Raw genomic sequence first — 27,933 nt, forward strand, 5'->3', positions numbered from 1 at the left:
CTCAGTGACTCTGATGCAGGCAGAAGTATGAGAATCACCAGTACAGAAGAACGCTAAGATGAAAAACATCTGAAGTTGCAACCTCAAGAAGAGGGGCACTATAGCGTTTTCTGATGCAAGAGCTGAAGGTATGGAGCCTAATAATAATAAAAAAATAAAAAAATAATAGTACCGGGGTGCCTGGGTGACTTAGCTGGTTAAGTATCTGCCTTTGGCTCAAGTCATGGTCCTGGGATTGAGCCCAAATTGGGTTCCCTGCTCAGCAGGGAGTCGGCTTCTCCCTCTCCTTCCGCCCCTACCACCCCGTTCAGGCTCTCTTGCTGACTCACTCTCTCTCCATCTCAAATTAATGAATAAAATCTTTTAAAATTTTTTTTAAAATAACAGTACTAATAATGTGATGTTTACAGCAATCTTGAAGTGTGTCAGACATTTTGCTTTATATTGAAGATCTTACTAAAACCTCACAATATGGGGCGCCTGGGTGGCTCAATGGATTAGGCCTCTGCCTTCAGCTCAGGTCATGGTCTCAGGGTCCTGGGATCAAGCCCTGCATGGGGCTCTCTGCTCAGTAGGGAGCCTGCTTCCCCCTCTCTCTCTGCCTGTCTCTCTACCTACTTGTGACCTCTGTCAAATAATTAAATAAAATATTAAAAAAACAAAACAAAACAAAACCTCACAATATGTCTACAAAGTAGTTACTATTATTATCGCCATTTTGTGATGAATAAATGCAGCCTCATGACACTGACTGACTAGTCGGTGTTGGTAAGTGGTGGCTCCGGGCTGAGACCTCAGTGCTTTCACGCCAGGGTCAGATGTCTTCATGACATATACCTCCGAGTTATACAGTCTAGATAAGTGGAAGTGTTACTGAAAAAATTAAAACCAGACATATAGCATTTTCTTGAATAGATCTGGAGGAAATTCTACCACCACTTGTGGCCACCTACTAAAATCTATTTCTTTGCCTTGTATATTTTACATAAATTTGAAAAGTAAGATTTTTCCTTTCTCTCATTTTCGGGTCACTGAGAGTCTCTGACGTTTGCTTATTATATAGTTCATAATTACTTAGTTGCTTTTGTTGTCTTCCACATAATTGTCCGAATAGTTTACTTTGGTTTACTTTTGCGTGGCATAGCAAACTTTAATTCTTTTTTTCTGGTGGGGAAGGCTGAGCAGGAAGAGGAGAGGGAGCTGGGGGAGAGATGGGGAGTGAACCAACACCAGAAGAAATAGAAGTGGAAAAACAAAACCAAAAAAATGATTCCTGGTACTGTAGGATGTCAAATCGAGGCGAAAGACACCTAGTACCAGTGATTTGACCTTTTTATATTAGAAAAACCAAAACATGCTGAGATGTGAGAGACACTTGAAAGGTACAATTTGAATTTTGAACAATGTTTTCCATATGGTGCACATGTCATCCATAATCTTTACAGGTTTCTAGTTACTCCTCAACGAAATTCACACTTCCGATTTCAGTTTATAAAGGGTAGGAATTATAGCTCTGCACATCTTAGAAATGCACGGAAAAAATATGAAAAGTATATAAAAATTAGTGTTTGACTTTATTTTACATATGGAATAGATATTCAAGAGAACCAGTTTTGATTTCCAAAGAATGAAAATGGTTGTGTTGATCTATAGAGCTTTAATAACCAACTGACCTAGGAGACGAACGGCTAGTTAGAAAAAAATTTTACTTTGTGTTGCAAAGTTTCTGACTCTGTACATTAAATACAGTGAAACAGCTATATGTAGACAATGTCACATAATACCAGCTGTCCGTGTGCAGACTGATCATCAATTGACGGGTTAGCTTAGAACTTCAGAAAAAATACAGCCTTATTATATAGCAAGTTCTCACAGAGATGAAGATGAACTAGATTAATAATTTTTACATTTCCTTGAGTCATCAATCTCTCTTTTTTTTTGAGTCATCAGTCTCTTAGAAAAGTTGAAGAAATGCAAGAATTCTCTTTCTATAAATATGCATATACCTATAAATAATTGCACTTATTAATTCAGGAGGTTTTGAACCCTAAGTTAAAAATTTCCAAACTGGGGCGCCTGGGTGGCTCAGTGGATTAAGCTGCTGCCTTTGGCCCAGGTCATGATCGCAGGGTCTTGGGATGGAGTCCCACATTGGGCTCTCTGCTCAGCAGGGAGCCTGCTTCCCCCTCTCTCTCTCTGCCTGCCTCTCTGCCTACTTGTGATCTCTGTCTGTCAAAAAAAAAAAAAAAAAAAAAAAAAAATTCCAAACAGCATGAGTTTTGGGGTTTCTTCTGATTAAAAATGTCTCAGATGAGGGATGCATGGGAGGCTCCGTTAGTTAAGTGTCTGCCTTCAGTTCAGGTCATGATCCCAGCCCCATGTCAAGGTGCCCTGCTCAGTGGGGAGTCTGCTTCTCTCTCTGCCCCACCCCACCCCTACTTGTGCACTCTCGCTCTCTCTCTCTCACTCTGAAATAAGTAAATAAAATCTTTAAAAATCTCTTAGATGATATGATTCCATTGTTAAATCATCTGAATCAATATCGGTTAGGATCAGCTGATGGCTTATCACGTAGCTCACAGAAATCTGGGGGACCAGGATATGAGTGACCTTGGTGGAAAGCCACTGAAATCCCCTTCTCTACAGACCCAGCACTGATAATTTTCAGAATATTTTGTACTTTTTTTTTTTTTAAGATTTTTATTTATTTGACAGGCGGAGATCACAAGTAGGCAGAGAAGCAGGCAGAGAGAGAGGAGGAAGCAGGCTCCCTGCCGAGCAGACAGCCTGATGCGGGGCTCGATCCCAGGACCCCGGGATCATGACCTGAGCCAAAGGCAGAGGCTTAACCCACTGAGCCACCCAGGCGCCCCAATATTTTGTACTTTTACTAATTGCAACTTCTTATATATTTTCTTTAGCTTCTTAAACAAGGGAAGGTTGTTATAAGTAATTAATTGAGCTTGGTTTTCATGCACTCATGTAATACTGGAATTCTGACTATAGCTTCACAAGATGCATTTTATAACCTTTGTCGGTCCTATCCACAGAGACTTGCGGCCCTTTTAAGTTATCAAACATAAATCCCTTTTGTGCTGTGCCATAGGAAAACTTGGCTCATCAAACAAGCTTCCCATTAGTTGAGGGGTAAAGACAATAAAAAAAGTGGCAATGATATTCAGAGGAATTTGGTTTAGTTAGAGATGAATGGCATCCCCGCATTTACTTGTGCTAATTGCCTGGTACTAGAACTACTCTGGTTTCTGAAAGAGTGTTTTCTGCTGTTATTGCTGCTGCTTAGTTTTCTGTCATGAGGAGCTTTCCTTCAGAAATACTCCAAAAGAAAAAAAAAAAAGTAGCAGGAAAGTGTAGAACCCATTGGGGAAATAAACAGTACAATTATATATGACACTAAAATAAATGAAGGCTTTCCCTCTTCCAGCCCTGCTTCTTCCTAATGACTGTGATAACTGAAGTGTTGGGTTTTATTAAATAGAGCAGAAGCGAACTCTCTGGAGATGAAAGCCGCTATTGAGATTCATACCTGCTGAAACAGAAGGAGTCTCCTCCCTTTTATAGCTGACAGATAGGTCCATAATGAGCACATTTTGTAGCTGGAGAGAAAGAAAAGAAGATGAAAGAAAAATCTTTTGAAGACTAGGGAAAAGAAAGGGAAAATCCCACTAATAGAGTGAAACCCCTTAAATTGCTTTCCGAGAGACAGAAAACAGAATACTATTTAAAAGGTCACCCTGGTTGTTTGAATTACTGTGGCTTCGAGGAGATAAATATTGTGTATGACAATTTAAGAATGTCTGCTTAGAAACCATTTTCACACATCGAACAAAGGAATCATTCCTAATGTGTGATTAACTGATGTTCTCTGTTCACCACAAAGGTTGGCTTTCAAATACTTCAAGTGCAGGGTTCTTTATTAATTGGTTCAAGCATCCCTTAGGACTTCTGAGATATTAAGACCACAGGATGCTTCAAGGTTCTTTCTTTCTTGAGAAAAAATATACATACAGATTTTTAAAACATGGTGACTACAAGAGCTTTGTCATCTCTTTAAACGACACTGTGAACCTATCGTTAGTACTCAAAAACTTTTCTGCAGCATGCCTTGTTAGCTCAACGTCTTTAAACAACAATTTTATTTTTTCTTGTACCTTCAAAAAAAAAGTCTAATTGGATAAAATTGAGCTCTCCCACCCAAACAGGTTCTGTGACTTTAAATGCAAATTACCAAACTGTTCCTGAGGCAAGTGAAGAGAAGGACTGCATCCATCATGCTATTATTTAAAATGATTTTTAACCCCTTAGGCTGACAACAAACACAAACCCAGACTGCCACAAACGGAAGCCTGGGGGTCTGTTGGAATAAGAGCTGCCATTTCCAATAAAAACAGAGCACTGCAATAAGGCCATGGTGAGCAGGACTTGATGTTGAAATCACGGACCTGCTCTAGATGAGATTGAGGGTGAAAAACGAGGGAGGACACGAGTGACATTTCACATTGGGCAGAGGTAATGTGAGGCCCTTCCCACACGCTGGTGAGGCTGCCAGCGTTTCAAAGACCCTGAGTCCCACACATGCTCCAATCCATTGATTATCTCATTTGGAATGATTGATGCCCATTTGGTTCCAGGGATCTGACAGGAAATAGTGAATTGTTTATTCATTATTTAATTAGAAAACCAACGGAGTCCAGAATCCCTGTATTTGAAACTGAGTCTCAATTAGAAGCCACCCTACATCTAGGATTCTAAATCATGTTCTATGTATTATAATGTGTTTATTTTGAACCTTATATTTTATCAGTGGCTCTATAATTCTTTAAATAAATCATCCCCTGTATCCTCTTAGTTGCTAATGGCTCGATTCTTTAACACTGTTAATGGTTCAGGCCAGTTCATAGTAGTGACTTGTTAGGGGGGCTGCCCCAGTCCTCACCAGGCCGGCTCTCTCTGAAATGTGGCTGGGTGCCCAGAGAATGAACTAGCTCCTGCCTGGTAGAGAGGAGAATCAAAGGCTGGTACTTGGCAGGGGCCTCTGCTCTTGCAGCTGCCGAGTGCTAAATTATTACTCATGTGCTTCTCCAGCCGTGCACAGCAGGGCTGGCCTAATCCAACACTGAGCCTCTCCCCTGGCCCTTAACACAGGACTTGGGTTTCAGAGCTGGAATAAAGGGGGCAAACTCAGTTGGCTTCTGCCCAGGGCAGAGTGGTGAGCATGTCTGTTCTGCACATACTGAAATGCAGTAGACCCGTTTCATGCTCTCCGTGTGCCTAAGAACTTGTGTTGACTCCCACCGCCAGCCTAAAGGGATCGCTCCAGAACCTTGGTGGGTTTTGCATAGGTAGATGAGTTCATCGTGTGGAACTTCTGAGGCAAAGTAAAAGCATTCAGACAGTTTGCATAAAGCTGAGGAAGAATGGTCTCAGCAGGAGACTATAGTGATGGAGGGAGTTTCTCTTCCTTCCACTTTAAAGAACATCACAGGCCCATCTACCTGCGCTTTGCCAACAAACTGACAGGTCAGTTTTTAACCTGATCTTACGTGTCTTATGGTCTTCCAGGACCCCAGGGAGGTGTGCCTGCTGAGTATGGTATGTGTAAAGGGGGCAGGGAAGAAAAGAGTAGAAAGAACCTAGGGTCACAGAGTCCCAGTCCAAGACCCGCTGCATGAGTGTAGGACCGCATACAACTTGGGCTTTCTCCATTCCCTCATCTGACTCCTTCTTGTGTCTATATATCTGGATTGCTAGTCCTGGTTATTTCCCACACTTTTAGGATGAATCTCTTGCCACGCCAATGGAAACAGAATTGAATGAATCATCAAATTGTACATTATAACATAAATCATATTTTTCTACTGTCCCCTCCCCACATCTCACACTCAGTTCAACCCACTGAAATGGGGATAAACCCTGGTTCCCAAAGCTCTTATCTGAAAAAACAGGGTTTTAATCTCTTTCTGAAGAACTACCTTCGAAGAGCCCCTCAGCAGAGGGTAACAGTAATTATTGGCAATCCATTTACCTTGCTTATAGTGACAAACTGTAGTAAACTTTTATGATCAGATGTACTGTGTTGCTTATGTAAAACTAAAAACTAAAACACCCCATGTGACTATTATTACTTTTTCTTCCCAAGGTAATGAACTCCAAAAAAGCCAAAATTGTCTTCAAAATAAAAAAGCACACACACATTTCCCCCACATTCCAACTGAAACCTTCCCTCCACTTATCTTTCAGGAGAAAATTTAAACTTAGCAGACAAAATGTCTCCTACTAATTGTTCATTATCGGTTGTTTTATAGCCTCTAACAGTCCAAACAACTGATAGGTTCACACTTTGTTTTCCACCAGTTGCTTTGCTGTCATATGGATCCTGCCTTAAAATATCTGCGTGCTTTTAAAAATGTTGTTCCAAATGGAATTTGAAAGACGTTACAATGCCCCCTCAAAGGCAAACCCACAAGAAAGGCGGTATTAGAGACGAGCTGTATATGGTGGCATGTTCTGTTATGCATTTTGCATTTTTTCATTGACCAATTCTTCAAGGCCTCCAACCTTCCTTTTTATGTATCATCTTCGAAGACACACAGGGAACAAAGTCAAGAAAACCTGTGGTTTCTGTAGGTGGTTTTACACAATGGCCAATGTCATATCAGAGACATTGTCTTAATGCAGTTTAATTCCAGCTCTTCATGGTGGGGGCCCGGAAGTCCACAACAGTCTGACACACTGTGGAAGGGACCTGTTTGCTTTTGAGAGCCCCCTGAACTCTTCCGGGCTCCTGGGAGCCATTGAATCCAGCACTGTCCAACAGAGATCTAACACGAGCCACGTATGCAACTGTAAAGTTCTATAGGCCATACCAGAATAAATAAAAGAAACAAGTGAAATAAATTTTAATGATATATATTTCACTTAACCTGTGATATTTAAAATATCACATTATCATATAAGCAGTCTAAAAATTATTAATGAAATATTTTGCATTCTTTTTGTGGACATCAAGCCTTCAAAATGCAGTGTTTTGTACTGATGGCACATCCCAGTTTAGTCTAGCCTCATTTCAAATGCTCAGTTTTTACATGTGACTAATAAATACCTAGGGTAATAGAGCAGATTTAATCCATTGCTTTTTAGCAGAACGTGTAATGGTGCCTGAGGGACCATAAGGAATTGATGTGGCTCCAAACTGAGCAGATTATCACCTTTGGTTTTTACCAAACCTTTTTCAAAAGCCCTATAGCAAAGTGGGCTCTTTGATGCATTGAATCATATAATCATTTGTCCCCTCCATATTCAGTCATTGCTGGGCACTGAGCTTGTTCAAGCTCATAACTTTGAAAGGTGAGTAACTGAAAAACTGAATTTTTACTAACTGACAGGATCACATATTTAGATTTCCTTTAATAAAGTTTTATGCTAGAATAGTTTAAGATTTAGAGAAAAAATCATGAAGATAGTTCAGGGATCTCCCATTTGTCTCATTCCCAATTTCCCCAAGTATTAATATCATAGATTAGGATAGTGCCTCTATCACAATGAACCAATACAGATACATGGTTATTAAGTAAAGTCCATGCTTTATTCATATTTTCTTGGTTTTTCTGTTCCAGGAGACCATATTACATTTAGTCTTCGTGTCTCCCAAAGCTCTCTTGGCCGTGACAGTTTCTCAAATTTTCCTTGTTTTTAATACCCTTGGCAGTTTGGAAGAGTACTGGTCTGGCATTTTGTAGAACAGCTCTCAACTGGGATTTGTTTGGTTCTTTTTTTTTTTTTCCCCCAAGATTAGACTGAAGTTATGAGTTTTGGGGAGAAGAGCACAGAGGTAAAGTGCCATTCGCATCACATACTGTGTATATGATTTATGACTGCGATGGTAACCTTGATCACTTGGTTGAGGTAGCGTTTGTCAGGTGTTTATACTCTGAAGCCACACTTTTGTGCCCTTGTCATACTCTACTCTTGGAAAAGAGGTCACCGTGTATAGTTTGAATTAAAAGAATAAGAGCTACATTCCACCTCCTTAAGGGCAGACTATGGACCTATATTATTTTGAATTCTCTAGGCATGAAAGATTTGCCTCTTTCCCCAAATTATTTCTTAATCTAATCATTTTTAAACTCAGTCTGGACTCGCGGGTATTTATTTTATACTTCAGTTATTTCTTAATCTAATCATTTTTTAAACTCAGTCTGGACTCGCGGGTATTTATTTTATACTTCGGTTATTATCCAATAGATATTTATTTACTTTGTTGCTCAAATCATTTCAGCTTTGGCCGGGCCATTGGGAGCACCTTCCACTGGCTCCTGTGTCTCTTCACATGTCCCTATCAACGTGGGTTTTTTGGGTTCTTTTGTTTTGTCATTCTGCTTTGTTTTTTGACACCCTCCTTACTTTCTGGCATTTTGCATTCTTCCCCCGCTAGGCCTACAATCAGATGTTTCTCCAAAGAGCACTGGTTCCTTTTATTGGAGGATGGTTAAAAATAAGCAAACAGGGCACCTGGGTGGCTCAGTGGGTTAAAGCCTCTGCCTTCAGCTCAGGTCATGATCTCAGGGTCCTGGGATCGAGCCCCACATCAGGCTCTCTGCTCAGCAGGGAGCCTGCTCCCCACCCCACCCCACCTCCGCCTGCCTCTCTGCCTACTTGTGATCGCTCTCTCTGTCAAACAAATGAATTAATTCTTTAAAAAATGATTAAAAAATAAGCAAACAATAATAACACGACAACAAAAACAAGATCAGAGTGCTAGATATTTAACATTTTATAGAGCATTATTAGTCATTTATAAGCCATTTTCCCTGGAAACAAAGGAGCAAAATATACTTTCCTGAACATTTTCCAAGTGACATGTTTACATGTTATAAAGCATGAAGAGCATCTGGGATCTCTCACCTCGTGCAATATTACTGTGGCATTCCTGTCAACGGCAATCCAGGTAGAAGATAGAAAATGTACCTAAGTCAGGCAAATCAAGACTTCTCACAAGCTTTTCCTGTGAGTCAAATATGAAACATGGTAAGCAATTAGAATATTATATAATATTATATTATATATCATATCATACTATACACCACCTGAAACAAAAAAATCACCTCAATTGAACAGTAAAGAAAACATGTTGGCCCAAGGAGAGATGAGAGATTACAAAAAAATGGGAAAAGCATTAAAATTATACAATTGGCTTGAATGCATGTTCATGAGGTTGTAAGATCTTTAAAGATCATGTTTTTAATGACTTGTTAGAAGTACAGTGCCTGGTAGAAAGTCTAACATTTCCTGAACCACTAAGCTGAATTATAATTAGATTTTTATTTTTTATTTTTTTTTATTATTATTTTTTTTAATATTTTATTTATTTGACAGAGAGAAATCACAACTAGGCAGAGAGGCAGGCAGAGAGAGAGGAGGAAGCAGGCTCCCTGCGGAGCAGAGAGCCCAATGTGGGGCTCGATCCCAGGACCCTGGGATCATGACCTGAGCCGAAGGCAGAGGTTTTAACCCACTGAGCCACCCAGGCGCCCCAGATTTTTATTTTTTTTTTAAAGATTTTATTTATTTATTTGACAGACAGAGATCACAAGTAGGCAGAGAGGCAGGCAGAGAGAGAGAGAGAGGAGGAAGCAGGCTCCCTGCTGAGCAGAGAGCCTGACACAGGGCTCGATCCCAGGATCCTGGGATCATGACCTGAGCCGAAGGCAGAGGCTTTAGCCCACTGAGCCACCCAGGCGCCCCTATAATTAGATTTTTTAACTACTGCTTCTTAACTTTATCATAATCATACAGTTTCATCATATTCGAATAATCAAAAAGAATGTTAAGAGGTATTTTTCTGTTCTTAAAGAACAGACACTCACATTGAATGACATCACACTCTGGTCTGAATCCTGTGCCTTCCTTGTCCTACCAACCCCAATATCACGAAATCGTTCAAACATTTCTTCTAAGAGTCAGGGAGTGGCCATTCTTAAGGTACAGTCGGATTAGACCAAGTGACTATTCCTCCAAATATTCCACCAAATTTCTCTGAGCTTGTCTCGGAGAAAACAAGGAAGGCATTCCTTCTGACTATGGAAGCACTAATGCAAACCAGTTTGAGTGCTCAGTTTGATTCTTCCGCTTCTAATTCAGTAGAGCAGAGACCTCATTCTAGTTCTTCCTCCTACTGGTTTAGTAATCCTACTCTCTTCATTTGGCCATCCCAGCATTTTCTCTAGCCAGCTGCTCTCCTCATCCCTCTCCCACTGTCTATACCCAGGCAGCATCTTCAGTCTTCACAGGCATCTTTCTCCCACTTGCACTTACCCCACAGCTATCCCCACTAACTCTTCAGTTTTTCAGTCCATTCGGTGTGAGGAGGAGTAAGCCACACATCCCCAGTAAATCCAGAGATAATGACTTGAGCCTATACTATTGCAGATTTTTATTGACGTTTTGAAACAAAATGTAAAAAATGATGAATTGCTCAACTACGTGTGTTTAAGGTCCTATCTTAAGCTTATATTGAGGAGTTCCAGAATCCTGCCAAATTAAGATTTTGAGAAAACTACAGCCTGTGTTCTCGATTGCTCTCTCTCCCTAGACAACATAGTTGGACTAAAATGCATCCTCTCTTAGTCCATCTACTTCCTCACCCTCCTTCTCTCTTCTATACAAACATCTTCACTGTATAAAACTCACTTCTTCATGAAGCGTACTGTTTCATTTTTGGACAGGTCAATTTGTAGACAACTGTCCTTCATACAGAACTGAAATTTATAGTTATCATCTGCACCTCTCATTCCTGGAATCAAACAACATTCTATCTACAGAACTTTTTAAAAAAGCAAAGTAAGAAATAAATGTAAGATAAATGTCAATTTCACCATGTAGAGTTGGACAATTTGACAGGCACGTTGTTCTATCCAAGTTATTAGAACAGATGAATATGAGAATAGGGCGTGGAAACTAACAAACCCTGCACAGGCTTCCATACAGCTCCTTCCAGGGTAATGTGAATCCATTAATCTGTGTTCTTTAAGTAGCTCTATTTAAGCAATGAAAAACAAGGACCAGTCTAACTCAAAAGAAAATAGTTTTTAAAAGTCAAAAACAGGGGTGCCTGGGTGGCTCAGTGAGTTAAGCCTCTGCCTTTGGCTCAGGTCATGATCTCAGTGTCCTGGGAGCAAGGCCCACATCAGGCTCCCTGCTCAGTGGGGAGCCTGCTTCCCCCTCTCTCTCTGCCTCTCTACATACTCGTGATCTCTGTCTGTCAAATAAATAAATAATTTTTTTTTTTTTTTAAGCAAAAACAGGAAGAAAACCAGGACCCAAGAATTAAGGCTGATGAAGAGCCAGCAGGACCTAGAGGAGGTTGGTGTGACTGAGGCTCTGAATCTCTGTGCTGGTTAAGACACTTCTGTCTTTGAAATTGGTGGAGGCAGTGGTTTCATTTCTTTCACTTCTTGCTTCTCTCCTCATGGTTAAAGCCAACCTCAGAGGATTTGAGAAATTGTTCCAATTCCGAACATACTGAATAAAAAACAGTGCTAGTTTGCAAAAGCCCCAGATGAAGGCATGAAAAGATCCCCAAACTTACTCTCAAAACATTATTGTGGGAACAGTCCTTAAGGCTTGATCGGGGGTGAACTGCTAGCAGTTCTGGATTCACTGGGCACATGTAACAAAAATTCCCATTCCCAAACTTCCATTCATGGTCAGAAATCACATGAAGCTATGTGGTATTTCAAAAGCTGTAAATAGAGCACCTTGATTCAAGTAACACAGAACATTTGTATATACATGAGATAGCCTCTGGGGGAATTTCAGGCTCATGAAATTTACCAGTTAGTTCTCATGGAGGGTGAGACAATGGTTCAATATATAGCATACATGATTAAACATGAGTAACTTCTAGATCCTTTGGAATTGAAATTAGTACTATATATCACTTGGAACATAAATTCAGAGTTCATGGGAAGGTCTATGATATGGAACATGACCTTATACCATGATAATTAGACCCTTATACCCAGTGACCTTATATGCTTTTATACAGACAGAGTCTTTAAATACCTTATTAATCTCATCATGATCCTTTTTTTAAAAAAGATTTTATTTATTCGTCAGAGAAAGAAAGACAGAGAGAGAGCACTAGCAGGAGGAGAGGCAGGCCAAGGGAGAAGCAGGCTCCCTGCTGAGCAAGGAGCCTGATATGGGATTTGATCCCAGGACCCTGAGATCATTCATGAGCTGCGTTGAAGGCAGATGCTTAAAGGACTGAGCCATGCAGGTGTCCCATCATGATCCTTTAATAAACCTTAGCTTTGACAGCAGTCTTAACTTTAAGAGGCTTAAAGTCTAGAAAATGTCTAAGGTATTTATTATACACGCTACTGCTCAATATAATGAATATAATATGCACCTATAAAATGCTCTTGGCATAATCAAAAGATCATACCAATAAGTTTTCTTAGAAGAGTAACAATAATACATAGTAAAAACTGTCTTGAATATTTAGTCAATATTACGTGTTTGTCTTGGGAGTTTTATATAGCATCATACTCCATGGAGTATAACACAACAAGCCAAATTCTAAGTGGAAATACATTAGGCATTCTTTTTATTATTCTTTTTTCAGTTTTCCTGAGATATAATTGACAAATTAAAATTATTTATATTTAAGGTGGGCAACCTGTTTTGATAAATATATACACTATAAAAGGATTACCACAGTTAATCAAATAGCTAACATACCTACCACTTCACATCATTACCTTTCATATGTGTGTGAAAAAGATTAAGATATACTTTCTTAGCTAATTTCAAGTGCACAATACAATATTTTAAAGCATAGTTATCATGCTTTATATTAGATCTCCAGAACTTATTTATCCTGCATAACTGAAACTTTATATCCTTTGGCCAATGTTTCCCCATTTCCCCCACCCTCATCCCTTGTAACTACCACTACAGTGTCTGCTTCTAATAGTTCAACCTTTTTAGAGTCCATGCACAAGTGAGATACACATACAAGTGAAATTTGTCTTTCTGTGTTTGGCTTATTTCACTTTGCATAATGTCCCCAGGGTCATCCATGCTGCAAATGAAAGGATTTCTTTCTTCTTCAAGGATAAGTAATATCTTACTGCATAAACACATCACACTCTCCTTATCCATTCATGTGTTGATGGACACTTAGGTTGTTTCCATATGTTGGCTACTGTAAATAATGCTGCAGTAAACACAGAAGCACAGATATCTCGTTGATACATTGATTTCATTTCCTTTGGATATATACCCAAAAGTGGGATTGATGGACCATCCGGTAGTCCTATTTTTAAGTTGAGGGAATTCCATACCATTTTCCAATAGTGGCTCTACCAATTTATACTCCCACCAACAGTATGCCAGGGTTCCCTTTTCTCTTCATCATCACCAGCCTTGTTATCTTTTGCCTTTTTGACGGTAGACATTCTAACAGGTGTGAGGTGAGAACTCGTTGTGGTTTTGATTTCATCTCCCTGATGATTAGTGATGTTGACTACCTTTTTATATACCTGTTGGCCATTTGTAGGCTTACTTTTAAGAAATGTCTATTCATGTTCTTTGTCCATGTTTTAAATTGGGTTATTTTCTTGCAATTAACCTACGTGAGTCCCGTTCTATTTTGGACATTAACTCCTTATTAGATAGACGGCTTGAAAATATTTTCTCCCATTCTGCAGACTCTTTAGTATGTTGATTGTTTCCTTTGCTAGACAGCTTTTTCAATTGATGCAATCCCATTTGTCCTTTTTTTTTTCCTTTTGCTTTTGTTGCCCATGCTTTAGGAGTTATACTTTTAAAAATCATTCCCTAGACTAATGCCAAGTAGCTTTTCCCCCTGTTTTCTTTCCCTAGTTTTATAGTTTCAGGTCTCACGTTTAAGTCTTTAGTCAACTTTGAGTTGATGTATATGTCATGAGATAAGAGTCCAATTTCATTCTTCTCCATGGGGATATCAATTTTTCCCAACACTATGTAATTGAAGAGGCTTTCCTTTCTGTACTGTGTGTCCTGGGCACCTTTGTTAGAGATCAGTTGATTATAAATGCTTGGGTTTATTTCTGGGATCTCTGTTCTATTCCACTGGTATATATGTCTGCTTTTATGTCACTATTATATTGTACTAAAGCTTTGTAGTATATTTTGAATTCAGGTAGTGTGACATCTTCAGGTTTATTCTTGTTCAAGATTGCTTTGGCTATTCAGGGTTTTTTGTGGTTCCATCTGACTTTTAGGATTTTTTTTTCTATTTTTGGGAAAAGTCCATTAGAAATGGTAAGAACTACATTGAATCTATAGATCACCTTGGGTAGTAGTATGGATATTTTAACAGTATTAATTCTTCCAACCCAGGAACACAGGATATTTTTCCATTTAATTGTGTCTTCTTCAAGTTTTTTCATCCATGTTTTATAGTTTTCAGTGCTCAGATCTTTTACCTCCTTGGTTAAATTTATTCTTAAGTATTTTACTATTTTTGATGCTATTTTAAATGTGATTGTTTTCTTAATTTCTTTTTCAGATAGTTCACTGTTAGTGTACGGGAAAACAGTTGATTTTTTGTGTTGATTTTGTGTTTTGCAACTTTACTAAATTTATTACTGAATAGTTTTTTGGTAGAGTCTTTGGAGTTTTCTGTATCATCAGGTGATCATATCATCTGCAAACACAGACAATTTGACTTCTGCCTTTCCATCTTAATGTTCCTTCTTTTTTTTTCCCCTCTGATCTCTCTGGGTAAGACTTTCAGTATTATGTTGAATAGAAGCGGTGATAGTGAGCACTCTTGTATTGTTCCTGATCTGAGAAGAAAAACTTTTGGCATTTTACTATTGTGTATGATGTTAGCTAAGAGCTTTTCATAAATGACTTTTATTATGTTGAGGTAGTTTCCTTCTGTTTCTAGTTTGTTGAGGATTTTTATCATGAAAAGGTTTTGAATCTTATCATCTTGTCAGATGCTTTTTCTGGATATATTGAGATAATTATATGATTTTTTATTAAGAACTGTTGAATGCTAACTGAATGATATCATTTAGTGCACAGAAAAACTGTCTCCATGTATAATTTAAGGATTAAAATTTTAGACTAAAAATTAAGATCCACCCTTCAAGAGAAAATTTAACCACAATACTGAAGTGACAGTTTATACATCGGCTTCCAAGTTTCCTTTAATTATCTTTACTTTTTTTTTTTTAAACAACAGAAAGTAGTGGGTACTTAAATATTCTTCTTAGCTAAATTCAAGCAAAGTATTAGAATCAACTTGATCTCTGCCTGTTGTATCCTCTATTGTAGTATAGGTTTGGTTCACGCAAATGAACTTCCTTTTTTTTTCTCATAATACAGAGCATAAGAGACATCCACAATTTAACTAGCTACTTAAAAATCCTTTCTGTGGAAGATGATGTAAAGAAAACCTTTCATCATATCCACTTACTTGCAGACAAACCTTTCTTTTCCTTTCAAAAAAACCTCCCAAGAAGCTTGCCCTGAGTGCCTAACACTCCTGAAGTACACTCACTGACTACCAGAGACAGAATTGGAGGGCAGACCTTAAGGGTCATGTAGTTCAGCCACCCCCACAAACACTCTCACTTCCGAGGTTCTTCTGGCTTATGTCACCTCCCCCAGCTCCCAATGGAATGAGACATTTAAATTACAACAGCCCATTCAGAAACACAGAGCAGCTGCCCATTTGACTTAGCCTTAGTATTTATGTTTGAGAGAGGGTCCTGTTTGTCTGGTTCACTCCAGAAAAGTATTATAGATGATGCAGTTGGGTCCTGTGCCACACAGTTAAAAAAAAATAAACAATCCTCTTGTTGACACATGACCTACAACTAAGAGGCTTTAGTTCATGTGATGAAATATTTGGCTCTGAGAAAATGTCACTAGTTTTGTTTTTCTTAGCATGGAAAACCAATTCCTATTTTCATATGAGGCTGAATCTCAACTGTTTCAGACTTGTTTTATCTCAATAAATTGAGCCACTCAAAATCTGCTTTCTGCACAGCAAGAATAAGTTACAAAAGTTTCTTGAAATGGGAGACTTTAGAAGCCATTCTCTATCCTTTCTGTGTTCTCCCTGGCTGCTGGCTTGCTGACCTGGAGCTTTTCACCTGGTGGTCTGATGAGTCACGGCATTCACCAAAAAAAAAAAAAAAAAAAAAAAAGGAAGAAAGAAAGAAAAAAAAAAGAGAGAGAGAAGATAACAAGGCTATTTGGCTGGTTAAATATAGAGGCAATTAAAAACCTTCTGGGTGGGCTCTTTTCCTGTAAGGCCTGGATGCTGATTTGGAAGACAACAGTAGACTCTCTTTGTGATGCCTACACATATTCTAGAAAATGGAGTAGGAAAGGGATGTGAAGACAAACTCATCAGAACAGACAGTCCACATATTCTTAGTCTTCAAGTATTTTATAGACTTTGACAGGTCTACAGGAAGGTTCTTTTTTCTTTCTTTCCTTTTTTAAAAAAGATTTATTTATTTACTTGTGAGAGAGGAGAGGGGTAGGGGCAGGGGGAGAAGGAGAGAGAGAATCCTCAAGCAGTCTCTCCACTGAGTGTGGAGCCCCATGCTGGCAAATCTTAGGACCCTGAGATCATGACCTGAGCTGAAATCAAGAGTGGGGTGCTTGACCAACTGAGCCACCCAGGTACCCCTAAGACAGATACTAAAAAAAAAAAAAAAAAAATCAGCTATAAAGCTGAGTTGGAAGAACAATCTGAACACAAGCAAGTGTGATCGCTGTGGAAACTCTGTCTTGTGGTGGGAAGTAATACAACTCCAGTATCCTGTCTCTTAGACCAGCTCGTCTGTCACTCCCTCCCTCCTTTGCTGACACCGTTGGCAGCTGCCAATAGCCAGCCAGGCCAGACTTTGGAATCCTCCCCATTTCACCTTCCTCATCCACATGCACAGTGAGGTACTTCTCAAATACTCCTATCTCCTTCTTTGCCACTACCTCCACACAAGTTGAGGCCCTCATCTTCTTATGATGGGGTCAAGCAATGGTCTTTGAACTCTCTACATTCTCTCCATTACATCCTATACCTCCAGAATGATCTTTCTAAAATTCAAGTCCAAACACAGTCCTGCTTAAAAACCTTCGATGGCTCACCTCATTAGGATCAGGTTCAGATTTTTAATGAGGCATAAAATGGGGGTTTGCAAGCCAACCCAACCTATATTTGGGAGACATATAACTTAAGAGTGGGGGTTCTGGAGTGTGAGTGGGAGAATGTTCCTTTTACTGGTAGTATGATTTTAGGAAATTATTCAACCTCTCTGAATTTCAGCCACATCATTTATAAAATAGGGATAGTAACATTATCTATTTCACAGAATTCTTGTGAGGATTAAATTAGATAATGAAAAAAAAACTAGACATGGTATCTGACAGATAATTACTGCTCAATGCTTACAAAGTTTTATTATAATTTTTGTTATTACCATTATTATTCTTATTTTTTATTTTTTCTACCTCTAGTATTTGCTGCCTTTTCCCAAACCTCCATATTTTTCATCCATTTTCAACTGTTGTTTGTCCCTGATCAATACCCTGGGATTTCCCACCAGTTTTGCCCAGGAAGACAAAGCAGACTTGATAGCTCCTGAAGGAGCTATGGCTCATTAGAAGGTGCTAGAGTTTGGGATGAACTAGGGTGGTGTAACTTAGAAGTCCACCAAGAATACGCTAAGAGATAAAACCATTGCTTGTGTCAAAGTATAAGACCAATTGGCTTCCTTATTAAGCCAACTGAGAGGAGATGGGTCATACAAAGCTGGTTAAAAACTAGTGTTTCAAGAAGAAAAAAGTTTAGGAAAACTGAGCATGCAATGGAAAATTCTATACTTTGGGACACATCCCGTTCTGCCAGAAGGGGACGAATCCTTAAAAGTGCCACATCAGGTTGAGCAACTCTCTTCTCTGCCTGGATTGCTTTTCTTTGCCGTTTTTCTTTCTTTCTTTCTTCCTTTTTTTTTTTTTTTGCTGATTCCTTTTTATCTTTCAATGGCTATTTCAATTTTCTTCTCTGTTACCCTCCCCTAACTCCCTTAGTGTTACCTACTCTTCCCAGAAGGTAAGCAGATCTTCTCGCTTCTTATTAAGCACACACTATGTACAGTTTAGTCATCTATTGGCTTACTCTAGGTGTTCTATATTAGGTAGTGACTTCTTTGATCATTGTCAGATGCATGATTGGAATCAAGTGACTATTTGTTAAATGACAGTACACAAAGCAATTTTCTTCCTAATATATGATTTTGAATTGGCTGAATTTTGTTTTTGCTTTTTGGATTTCTCTCAGGCACAGGATACTTTGAAAGGAAGGAAAATTCACAGCACCTTTGACTAACAGTCTTTAAAAACAACAACAACAACTTTCTTTGTCAGAATACCAATACTTAAATCCAAGATTAATAGAAAATAGAAATCTGACTGGACTAAGGTTATACCATATAGAAGACATGCTACCATATGAGTAAAGTAGAAACAGATTAGGATAACCCATAGGAAAGCAAGTCAGGATTTTGGAGGAAAAAATATGGAAATGGAAAGCTAGTGGTTCTGGTTGACCGAATGCGAATGTTCCATTAATTTTTGCAGGCAAATTCTTTTCCCTTCTATCTGGCTCTCTGGGTCTTCTTACCAACTGTACAATCTTAAGGAACTCAGATTCTCTGAATCTCAAATTTCTCTTACGTAATAAAGAGTGGGGGAGAAGGTGGGAATGACTATTCCCCACTTTATGGGTTTGTAAACGATGATTAAACTTGAACTCATTATTGAGATAGTCACTTTGTGTTTTCAAATGGAAAATTAAAAATTACCTAAAATATTGAGTGACTGCTTTCCTAATCAAAATTCTGAAGCCATTTTATTACACTAGCCCAACTCAGAAATGCAATTACACAAGTCATTATAGTTTGCATTTGGAGATTAGAGTTCATCCTATGAGTAGTTTGCTAGAATGCACATCATACACATAATATCAGAATTATGGAACATTTTAAAATAAAATAAGTGGCAGAACTAAATGAGTTTGTTTATACTCTTACCTTTTAATGCTTGATGTTGTAAATCTCTAGCTTAACTGGGTGATATTAATACACTTATAGGAAGTTGATTGCTATTATAACTGCAGTTATAAACAGTAAAAAAAAAACAGGTTATAAAGAATCTTTTGGGACTAGTTTTCTTTATAATAAGTAAGTAAGAATAACTGGTAATTCACTGGATCTAATTTGGTAATAATGTAATAATGATAATTGGTATGTAACTGGATTGAAATAGCTTCTGACTGTGCTTGCCTCATTTAATACTAGTAGTTGAGAAATGTTTCCTGGCTGTGTAATATATATGATATTTGTTACATTTTTGAAGGTATTTGAAGTATTGCAATATCTTGAACTCTTTCCTTATAATTTTATGTATACTTTTTATTTTCATCAGCCAGGTATATAAAGTTTGTGAAATAAAGGCAAACTTCCCCTTCCCCTTCTAATGAAATCATAAAGTCATTTAAAGTCATTTGTAGAAAATGGTGTGAATAGCTACCTCTATAAATAAGTAAAGTTTTTGTGTATATTGAAATAGGATATGATGCCTTCAAAAATCACAAGAACTGTCTGGAAATGTGAGGAATTTTTAAACAAGCAAATACTTGTTTTACAAAGTTCCTTCAAATGTGCATCAACCTTTCCTCATCCTTTTATGAATAAGCATAGACTGCTATGCAATTTTCTGCAGATCCCTTGAAGTTAATTTTAAATTGTAAGTGCAGAACTACATAAATTTGTTCATGTTGTCAGCTCTGAGAGTGCCTGGTGTTTTAAACCCAGAATTCTAGTTGGAAATACGAAATTAATATGCTTTAAGTATTTTACTGTATTATTTGTTTTATGGAAAAAGAAATAATCATAAAATTGTTAGATCTTTTAATCAAAACCATTTGAATACTCATAAATATATTTAGATATCAAGCAATAAAGCCTATGAAATGAAATGGGCCAGATAACTATTTAAAAGAATTCTCACGTGTCAAGTTGCATAAATAACATAGTCTAGAAGTGAGGATTAATTTTCTCTCAGATAACATGTTATCCTGTTTTAATGTGATTAAAAATCTCCACTAGGTCTGATGGCTAATCTCTCCTCCAAAGACTTGGATCTTATCAAGCTTAGGAGCTACTCGATACCCTCAAGAGCCAGTATCAGTTTTTATAATCTGTTCTGGGCTAATGAGACAGTGGTTAAGTTTACACAGATTATCACTTGTGGCTGTCTCATCAACTTGACATTATATAGGAGAACTCAAAGCACAAGGAGCCTCAGACAAAGTCACACAAGTAGGAAGTGAGAGATAATTTTTAATGATTTGCCTTAAAATTATTTAGGTTCTTTTTGTTTGTTTTATTTATCTTATCTTCTCCTTCTGATTTCTCTAAAATTTCCCTTTTTAGCCCAAAGAATTACATTGTGTACAGAGTCCTTGCTTTTTAAATGATTCATCCACCAAGCATTTTTTCTGTTTTATGTGCAAGTTACCACATTAGGATACTGGGAATGTCGTAGTGGATGAAGACAATGAGATGCTTGCCTTTCTGGGGCTCACAATGGTGGGGAGACTGCCATTAAGTAGACAGTACACAAGACTAGTAAAAGCCCTGGAAGTTTCTTTCCCCCTTAACTTCTTCCTTTCACTGCGACCTTCTGTAATAGTACTTAGAGGTTATGTTCAAGTCCTCCTGTCAGTTTACATTCATTCACCATTCCTCTCAAGAAATATTATTTGAGTGCCTCTATCATCTTTTTAACAAATGAGTGCTAGAAAGATGAATTAGTTCTGCCCTCAAGTATCCTACGGTGGAACATGGATGATAACATGTATAACATGATGGTGAAGATGTCACCCAATAGGGTTATGGAAGTTCAGATAGAGGAGGAATTGTTTCTGGTTGACAGGGCCAGGAAAAGCTCGGTGAATGAATAGGCTCTAAATGGAGCCTTATGATTAGTGAGGTTGTTAACAAATGGCAAAAAGAAAAAGATATTCTAGGGGAAGGATAGAAAAACAAAGGCATAAAGTTGGGAGCTCAGAGAGCATCAACAAGCAAGAGAAAAGTTGTTGTTTGGCTGACATCTCATTTCAGTTTCGTTGGGGAAGGTGAGGAGAGACAGAGAAAAGAGGAGTGTCAAAAGCAGCTAACAGATGCTTATTGCCAGGGACCACCAGAGAATCCTCATTTATTTGGAATCTCTTTTATGAAGCAGACTTTGAAATTTAGGTGTTCTACGACCAACCCACTCCAATGATGCTTGTTCCCTAAGTTCCCATTCTCTTACGTTATCTAGTTATTTGAGAATGTACAACATTAAACATGATAGATTCCGGGGCCAAATAATCAACAATAGTTGGAAACATGTACCTTGGAAAGACACGTCCTCATTTTGAAATCGACTCCCAGACAAGACTTCTGGAATTTCAGGTTTAGTTACATTGAACTTGTATGAAGTTCACCAAAGTTCACTTCTAGGGAGCCTGGAAAAAGGCAGGCATAAATCAGAACCGGCTGATGTGGTGGCCCGCAAACACGCATCCATAGGTCCAGACAGGCATGCCCCAGTCCTCTGCAGCTTCAGATGGAAACCAGATGAAATGCCAGGGCATTGAACAGTTTGAGCCAGAAGTCTGGCCAGCTCAGTGCCTTCCACTGGCTTTCTCGCGGTGGTCTTATTTCCATTTGATTCTGAGGTTACAGCAGGGTGCCTATCCTGCCCACAGAAAATAAGAAGTTTCAAAAAACAGGTGGGCCCAAACTACTGGACTGCCCCACTATATAGACCTAGGGTCTAGAAAATGTATGACAGATGTGATCACCCTCTATTTCCATGTAAGTCAGAGCATGAAAGAAGTTTGACTTGCCTGGTCTCCCATTATTGGATTTTTCCAGTTGGCATCAACTTCTGTTCCTAGACAGAATTACGGGGGAAAAAATAGAGAAAACATCTTATCTTACTAAATGAGATGTTTTACTGCAGATTATCAATTATGTTAGCATTTTGATTCACCTGTACAATGGATCCATTTATCACAATTCTGAATTGTGAATGGTATTTAACTTACAAAGAAGAAAAGCTGTGATGACTAAGGCTTTTAAGGCACTTTGCCGCTTAAAGAAATCTTAAGAAAGTTCAGCCTCTATTGGGATTTTTCTCCTTTATGAAAATTAAAGATATAAACTTTAGGGGCACCTGGGTGGCTCAGTGGGTTAAGCCGCTGCCTTCGGCTCAGGTCATGATCTCAGGGTCCTGGGATCGAGTCCCGCGTCGGCCTCTCTGCTCAGCGGAGAGCCTGCTTCCCTTCCTCTCTCTCTGCCTGCCTCTCTGTGATTTCTCTCTGTCAAATGGATAAAATCTTAAAAAAAAAAAAAAAAAAGATATAAACTTTAAAACCAAACAGATGCTGAAGTGATTCCTATTTGAATATGCTTGAATAACTGAGGTGATGCTTTGGTGCTTTGTTAAGAAGCATTAGACAGAAAGTCATGTGTAATATGGTTTAATGTGTATTTATTACAACAACTTAAAACACACCTGAGCCCTCTGTCTTTACTTCCCTTCATAGTACCATAAAAAGTTACTCAGGTCCTAAAATGGTGCTCGAAGAAACTTAAAAACCACTTTCTATATCACATGAATAAAATGTACAAATGAAGAAAATGTGTTTTGATGTTGTAAAATAAGTTTGAAAGGCAGGCATCAAAATGAATCTATTTTTAAAGGTCCACATTTCATACGGAGTAGTAATGTGTGTTTTATTGTTCATTTGCAAGGCCCAGTACAAAGGATACAATATCCCCCCTTCCACGAGGCTGTGACAATCCATTAAATTTCAGACACTTTGGTTCCAATAGGAAAGAGGGAAAAGTTTCCTCATATGTTTTCTAATATACCTTATTTCAATATCTAAGATGTCTATCACTATAAAAACAAAGTACATATATACATACATTTTTTTTCCCCAAAGAGATTTTCCTTTTTAGTTTAAACCACTGGGTTAAAAATGGTGGAGGGGGGAGGAATGAGAAAAAGAAAGGTGCAATCACTGATTTTTTTCTTGCAGTGTTCCCCAGGGTCATGGCACGACTGAGTGATATGTGCACCCCAGGGCTAGCAGCTGGAGGGCAAAAACCACTTTTCATCCATGATTGACAAATAATACATAATGAGAAGAGAGAGGCAATTCAAGTTTTAAATTTCACTCTTTCTTTGGCTTTTCAGGGCAGCTGGGCACTGCTGTTCTCACTTGGTAACCTTTGAGGTGCTGCCAGGAAAGGGGACCCAAGTGACAATTGTTTCTCTCCTCCTACAATTCCCCAAAGCCTCAGTAAATATGTGTGGCTTTCTCTTTCAAAGAGGATCCAGCTGCTAACAATTCTGCCATTTCTCCTCGGAATGAAAATCCTGAGGGTCTGGAAATGTATTGCATGGTTATAATGACCACAGTAGAGTGAAGCTGAGATTTAAAATCCCTGAAAGTGGCATCCTTAAATGGCGAGTCCATTGGTAGCTGATGACTAAGCAGTTGGAGAGAGAATAGAGAGTCTATAAGAAGAGAGATCAAATCAGAACTCTGTCACAAGTGAGCTTTAGAAAGTAGTGTTGTAGATATGAAACATTTTTACGTTTCATAAAATTAAGACATGTTAAGTGTGAATAAGTTAGGAAGCACGTGAGAAATATCATCAATGAACTCCAAAACTAGAGATAGCCAATTTAACATTTCTGATCTCTTTGAGATTTCTTTTTACATTTCTGTATCTCTATCTCTATATTTTGTCCATGTCAATAACTAATATCCTATCTCCATCTCTCTGTAGCTCTAGCTACATACATTACGTACCCTTACATACTTGCGTATATATCCTTACATACATTACACGTCCTTCTGCACACCTTAAAACCTAAGGTGGCATCTGATGCGGTCTTCCTAATCTCTCTGCCTTCAACCAAAATTGTTTTCTCCCTGTGTTTCCCATCACAACCACAAGAGGCAATTCTCTTTCCAAATGATAGATACTGACCAAGCCTAAAATCTTAGATTCATCCTCTACTCCTCTCTTTCTCTAGCATTCTGCTCTAATGCAGCAGCAATACCTACTGACTCTATCTTAAGTATTTATACAGAATCCAGATAGTTCTCCTCTCCTACGTCCCGCCACCCTGTTCAGCGATCATCATCTCCTGCATTAATTATTGTGACAGCTTCTTAACTGGTTTCTGTGCCTTGCCTTGGTCTCCTTCCTCTCCAGCACAATGGCAAGGTTGAGACTTACTAAATATAAGTTAGACCATTCCCTCTTCCACACTGAGGTCTCTACTGGCTTCTCACCTCATTCAGAGTAAAATCCGAAGTTTATATAAATGGCTAAATGGCCTCTTAATGAGGATGATGTTGGCATTTCGTGCAAAACAGTTTTTCACTGGACAAAATGTTTTGGGGATTACAAAATCCCTGTTATCTCTGCTCCCCCTAAGTGTCAGTAGAGTCTCAGAGTCATTGTGACAACCAAAGAATACCTTACCCCAATATTTCTAAATCAACTGTTTGAGGGGGCCGCCCTTCCCCCATCCCCATTTGGAGAGCCATTTTAGCTTCCCTATTCACACTCCTCCCTTAACTCATCTCCACCAACCTGCCTTTGCTTTATTCTGTCACAGTCTTGCTGTTTCTGGGGGAGGCTAACAATCTCGCTCTCCAGGTGTCTTGAACTTGCCGTTATCTCTTCCTGGAACCTTCCCCCCATTAAGTTACCTTAGTTGTTACAGGTCTTTACACAAATGTCATCTTCTCAAAGAGACAATCTTCTCACTGCTTACTTCATATTCCCTCGCTCCACTTTACTTTTGTTCCCTAGCACTTCTCACTATTAAACCCATTACCTATTTCTTTATTAATCTTAGTCATTGTAGTCTAGTGTTCTGCCTTATTAGAATACAAATGTCATGAGAACAAAGTCTTGGTCTGTTTTGTTCATAACTGTATCCTCAATATCTAGAGCATTCCTGGCATATATAGGCACTCACTAAATAAGGATCACTAACGATTTAAAAAGCAGAATTATTTTTATGTATTGTATATCAGAATAATTGGCTAAATTAATGGTCTTGATCTTTTTCCATGTCAGGAAAATTTCTGAAAACCCAGTGGAAGCTGAGTCCTCTCCCAAAGAAAATGCCTATTTGTATGTATGTACGTGTATGCGAAAAATCTAGTGCTTTCTTTACAGTAACTTGAAGACAAGGTGAGATAACTAACATGGGAATGGGGTAGATCAGTGACAAGTAAATGACTACTTTTCAAAGAAATACTGAGGGACCAGCTTTAATCTGAAAACCATGAGGGAGGACTTAAGTCAGGTCTTTTTCCATTCTGTTTGTTTTCTAGTGGCCTGGAGGAAAGATTTAACTACATACACATTAAATTTGCAGAGACAGAAATCAAGAAGAGACTCTCAAATCAAATCCCAAAAGACTATGACAATTAAAATAATAGGCCAATATAAACATGATGAGATTTAGCAGGGATAAATATGAAGCCCAAAAATCCAACTGTGGAATCACATGATGAGGAAGATGAGCTTTAACAGAACTTGGGGGTTCCAGTTGACTGCAATCATAATGTGAGTCAACAGAGATGTATAGCTGCCAAAAAAACTAATTAAACTTTGAGGTTGCATAAATAAAGTTATAGTAATGAAGTGATTCAATACATTTCTGCTTTACTTTGTTGGACCAGATAATACCTGGAATGCTATGTCTAGTCAGGGGTGCCAAAAATCTTGATGGAATGTAGCAAACAGAGAAGACTTAACTACCAGTTATGGGCATTACTAAGCAGAAACCATATATATTTCACCTGAAGAATGGAAGACTTTGAGGTAACACGATCATAGCCTTTATATATTAAAAAGTCCTCACATGATTATTGTTATTCTAGAGGGAAAATGAAAGACCAAGGAGGGAAAGTGACAATAAATCATCTTTCCTTATACATGACAGAGAATGCTTGTGCAGCACAAATATGAAAATCAAAACGGGCTTGCTCTCACCAGAGAGCTGAAGATTTTAGAAAGCAACTTGGTAGGAATGTCATAGAAATAATTAAAGCACTGCGTTGTCCTTATTTAGAGTCCTTCAGGCCATGGAATCCTGTCACCTTCGCTGTATTCTATCCCTTCTCCCCTCTTTGTGGGACACTAGTAGGTAACCTCACTGGCAATGTCTCAAAGAAAAATCCTGAGATTCAAATGACAGTTTTTTTTTTTCTGTGTATAGAAATTCCCTGTATTTCCATTAACATCCCTGAATGTAACAATTGGCTTGACTTCTGCATGCGGTTTCCTGCATGAAGAGGGTGAGTTACTCTTTCAAAGATGATTGAGAAAATTGCTTTCACCAGACCGTTGTTAAACTGGGCATAAAGCTCTGGGAAGAGGAGATGAATCTTGGGGAGTTTTTTCCTGAAAGAAAAAGGATCCACATTTCTAGTAGGAATTGCAAATGTAAATGTATGTCATCCAACAGGTATTACAAATCCATGTAGCCAGCCAGGTGTAGGACAGCAGTGAGTGGTGCGCTGTGGCTCACCAAGCAGCCTGTATCTCACTAAAAATGGATGGGTAGGGGCACCTGGCTCAGTCGGTGAAGTAGCTGCCTTGAGCTCAGGTCATGTTTCCAGGATTCTGAGATCAGGCCCTGCATAGGGCTCCCAGTTCAGCAGGGAGCCTGCTTCTGCCTCTCCCTTTGCCTGCAGCTCTCCTTGCTTATGTGCTCTCTCTGTCAAATAAATAAATAAATTCTTAAAAAAAAAAAGACAGGTATTACCAACTCCAGCCAACTTCTTCACGTGATAAAGCAGCCTCAGTGTTGTTAGATTTTCCCACTTTCAAGAAAACCTAGAAATCTAGATTTTTACACGAAATCTTCTAATTTTTAAAGGCTGGCAAGTAATTCAATTAAAAACTAAATCAGAAGAAGAAACAAGCCCAGGGCTAACACAATACACCGTATTTCAGAGAGTTTGTGATCTCAGCCATAAAATGAGTTTCTGGGTTCTCTCCAAAGTTCACTTCAACTTACAATGCACTTCTGGTGTCCCAGAAAATCAATTCTCAAACCGAATTCAACAAATATTTTTGAGCCCTTCATAAGGGAAAAGTAGTTTGCTAGATATTTGGAAAGTATGAACATGGCTAGCTATGATCTCTGTTCTCAAAGTTTATAACTTTGTAGTCAGGTTAGGACAAACACCAATACAACTATAATTGAAGACTAACAGGCAGTTTTATGAGTGGTACAAATACAGTGCTGGGGAAGGAAACACTGGAAACACTGGGACCTTGGTAGAGTCAGAGGAAGTTGCCCTAAAGAGGGCCATCTGTGGTCAGCCATGGAAGACTGGAAGTGATGAATGAAGTGAGGAGCCATTTTTCCCGGGAAGAAAGGACATGAGGAAAGTGACAGGGACAGAAAGGGGAGAAGTATTTCAAGAACTAGTGGTTAAATAGTTTACCTGGAACAAAGGAGAGGTGTTGGGGATTTGTAGAAGAAAACTTCTAAGGGAGGATAATGATCAAAGGCAGGTTAAAGAGCCTGATTTAATTCCACAAGCACTGTGCGAGAGGCAGCGTGATCTCACAGGAAGGGGCAGGTATTCCTTGCTTAAATCTCAGTGGTCCTGCCAGTTGGCGGTGGAGCCCTGAACAAACCTTTTAAATTCCCCACATGCAATTTTCCTACTTGTCCTGTGAGGCGTCACCTACTTCAAAATGTGGAGTGAAATATAAATCATATCAGTAAGTCAAT

General features: G+C 38.6%; 1 protein-coding gene across 5 annotated transcripts in view; it reads left to right on the forward strand.

Moving 5' to 3' along the window:
* The window catches only part of LOC123938270, a 64,695-nt gene that overhangs the window by 18,391 nt on the left and 18,371 nt on the right, over positions 1-27,933 (forward strand). For 2 of the 5 annotated variants that reach the window (XM_045999515.1, XM_045999516.1), the window contains 3 exons: positions 11,313-11,379; positions 25,254-25,318; positions 26,404-26,482. In XM_045999515.1, coding sequence (XP_045855471.1) covers positions 11,313-11,379; positions 25,254-25,318; positions 26,404-26,482 — 211 coding nt within the window. Of the gene's footprint in view, positions 1-11,312; positions 11,380-25,253; positions 26,007-26,403; positions 26,484-27,933 lie in introns of those variants that run through there. The other 3 variants (XR_006817702.1, XR_006817701.1, XR_006817700.1) reach the window with 3 other exon arrangements.

This window comes from Meles meles, chromosome 3 (assembly GCF_922984935.1).
Source record: "Meles meles chromosome 3, mMelMel3.1 paternal haplotype, whole genome shotgun sequence".
Lineage (NCBI taxonomy): Eukaryota > Metazoa > Chordata > Mammalia > Carnivora > Mustelidae > Meles > Meles meles.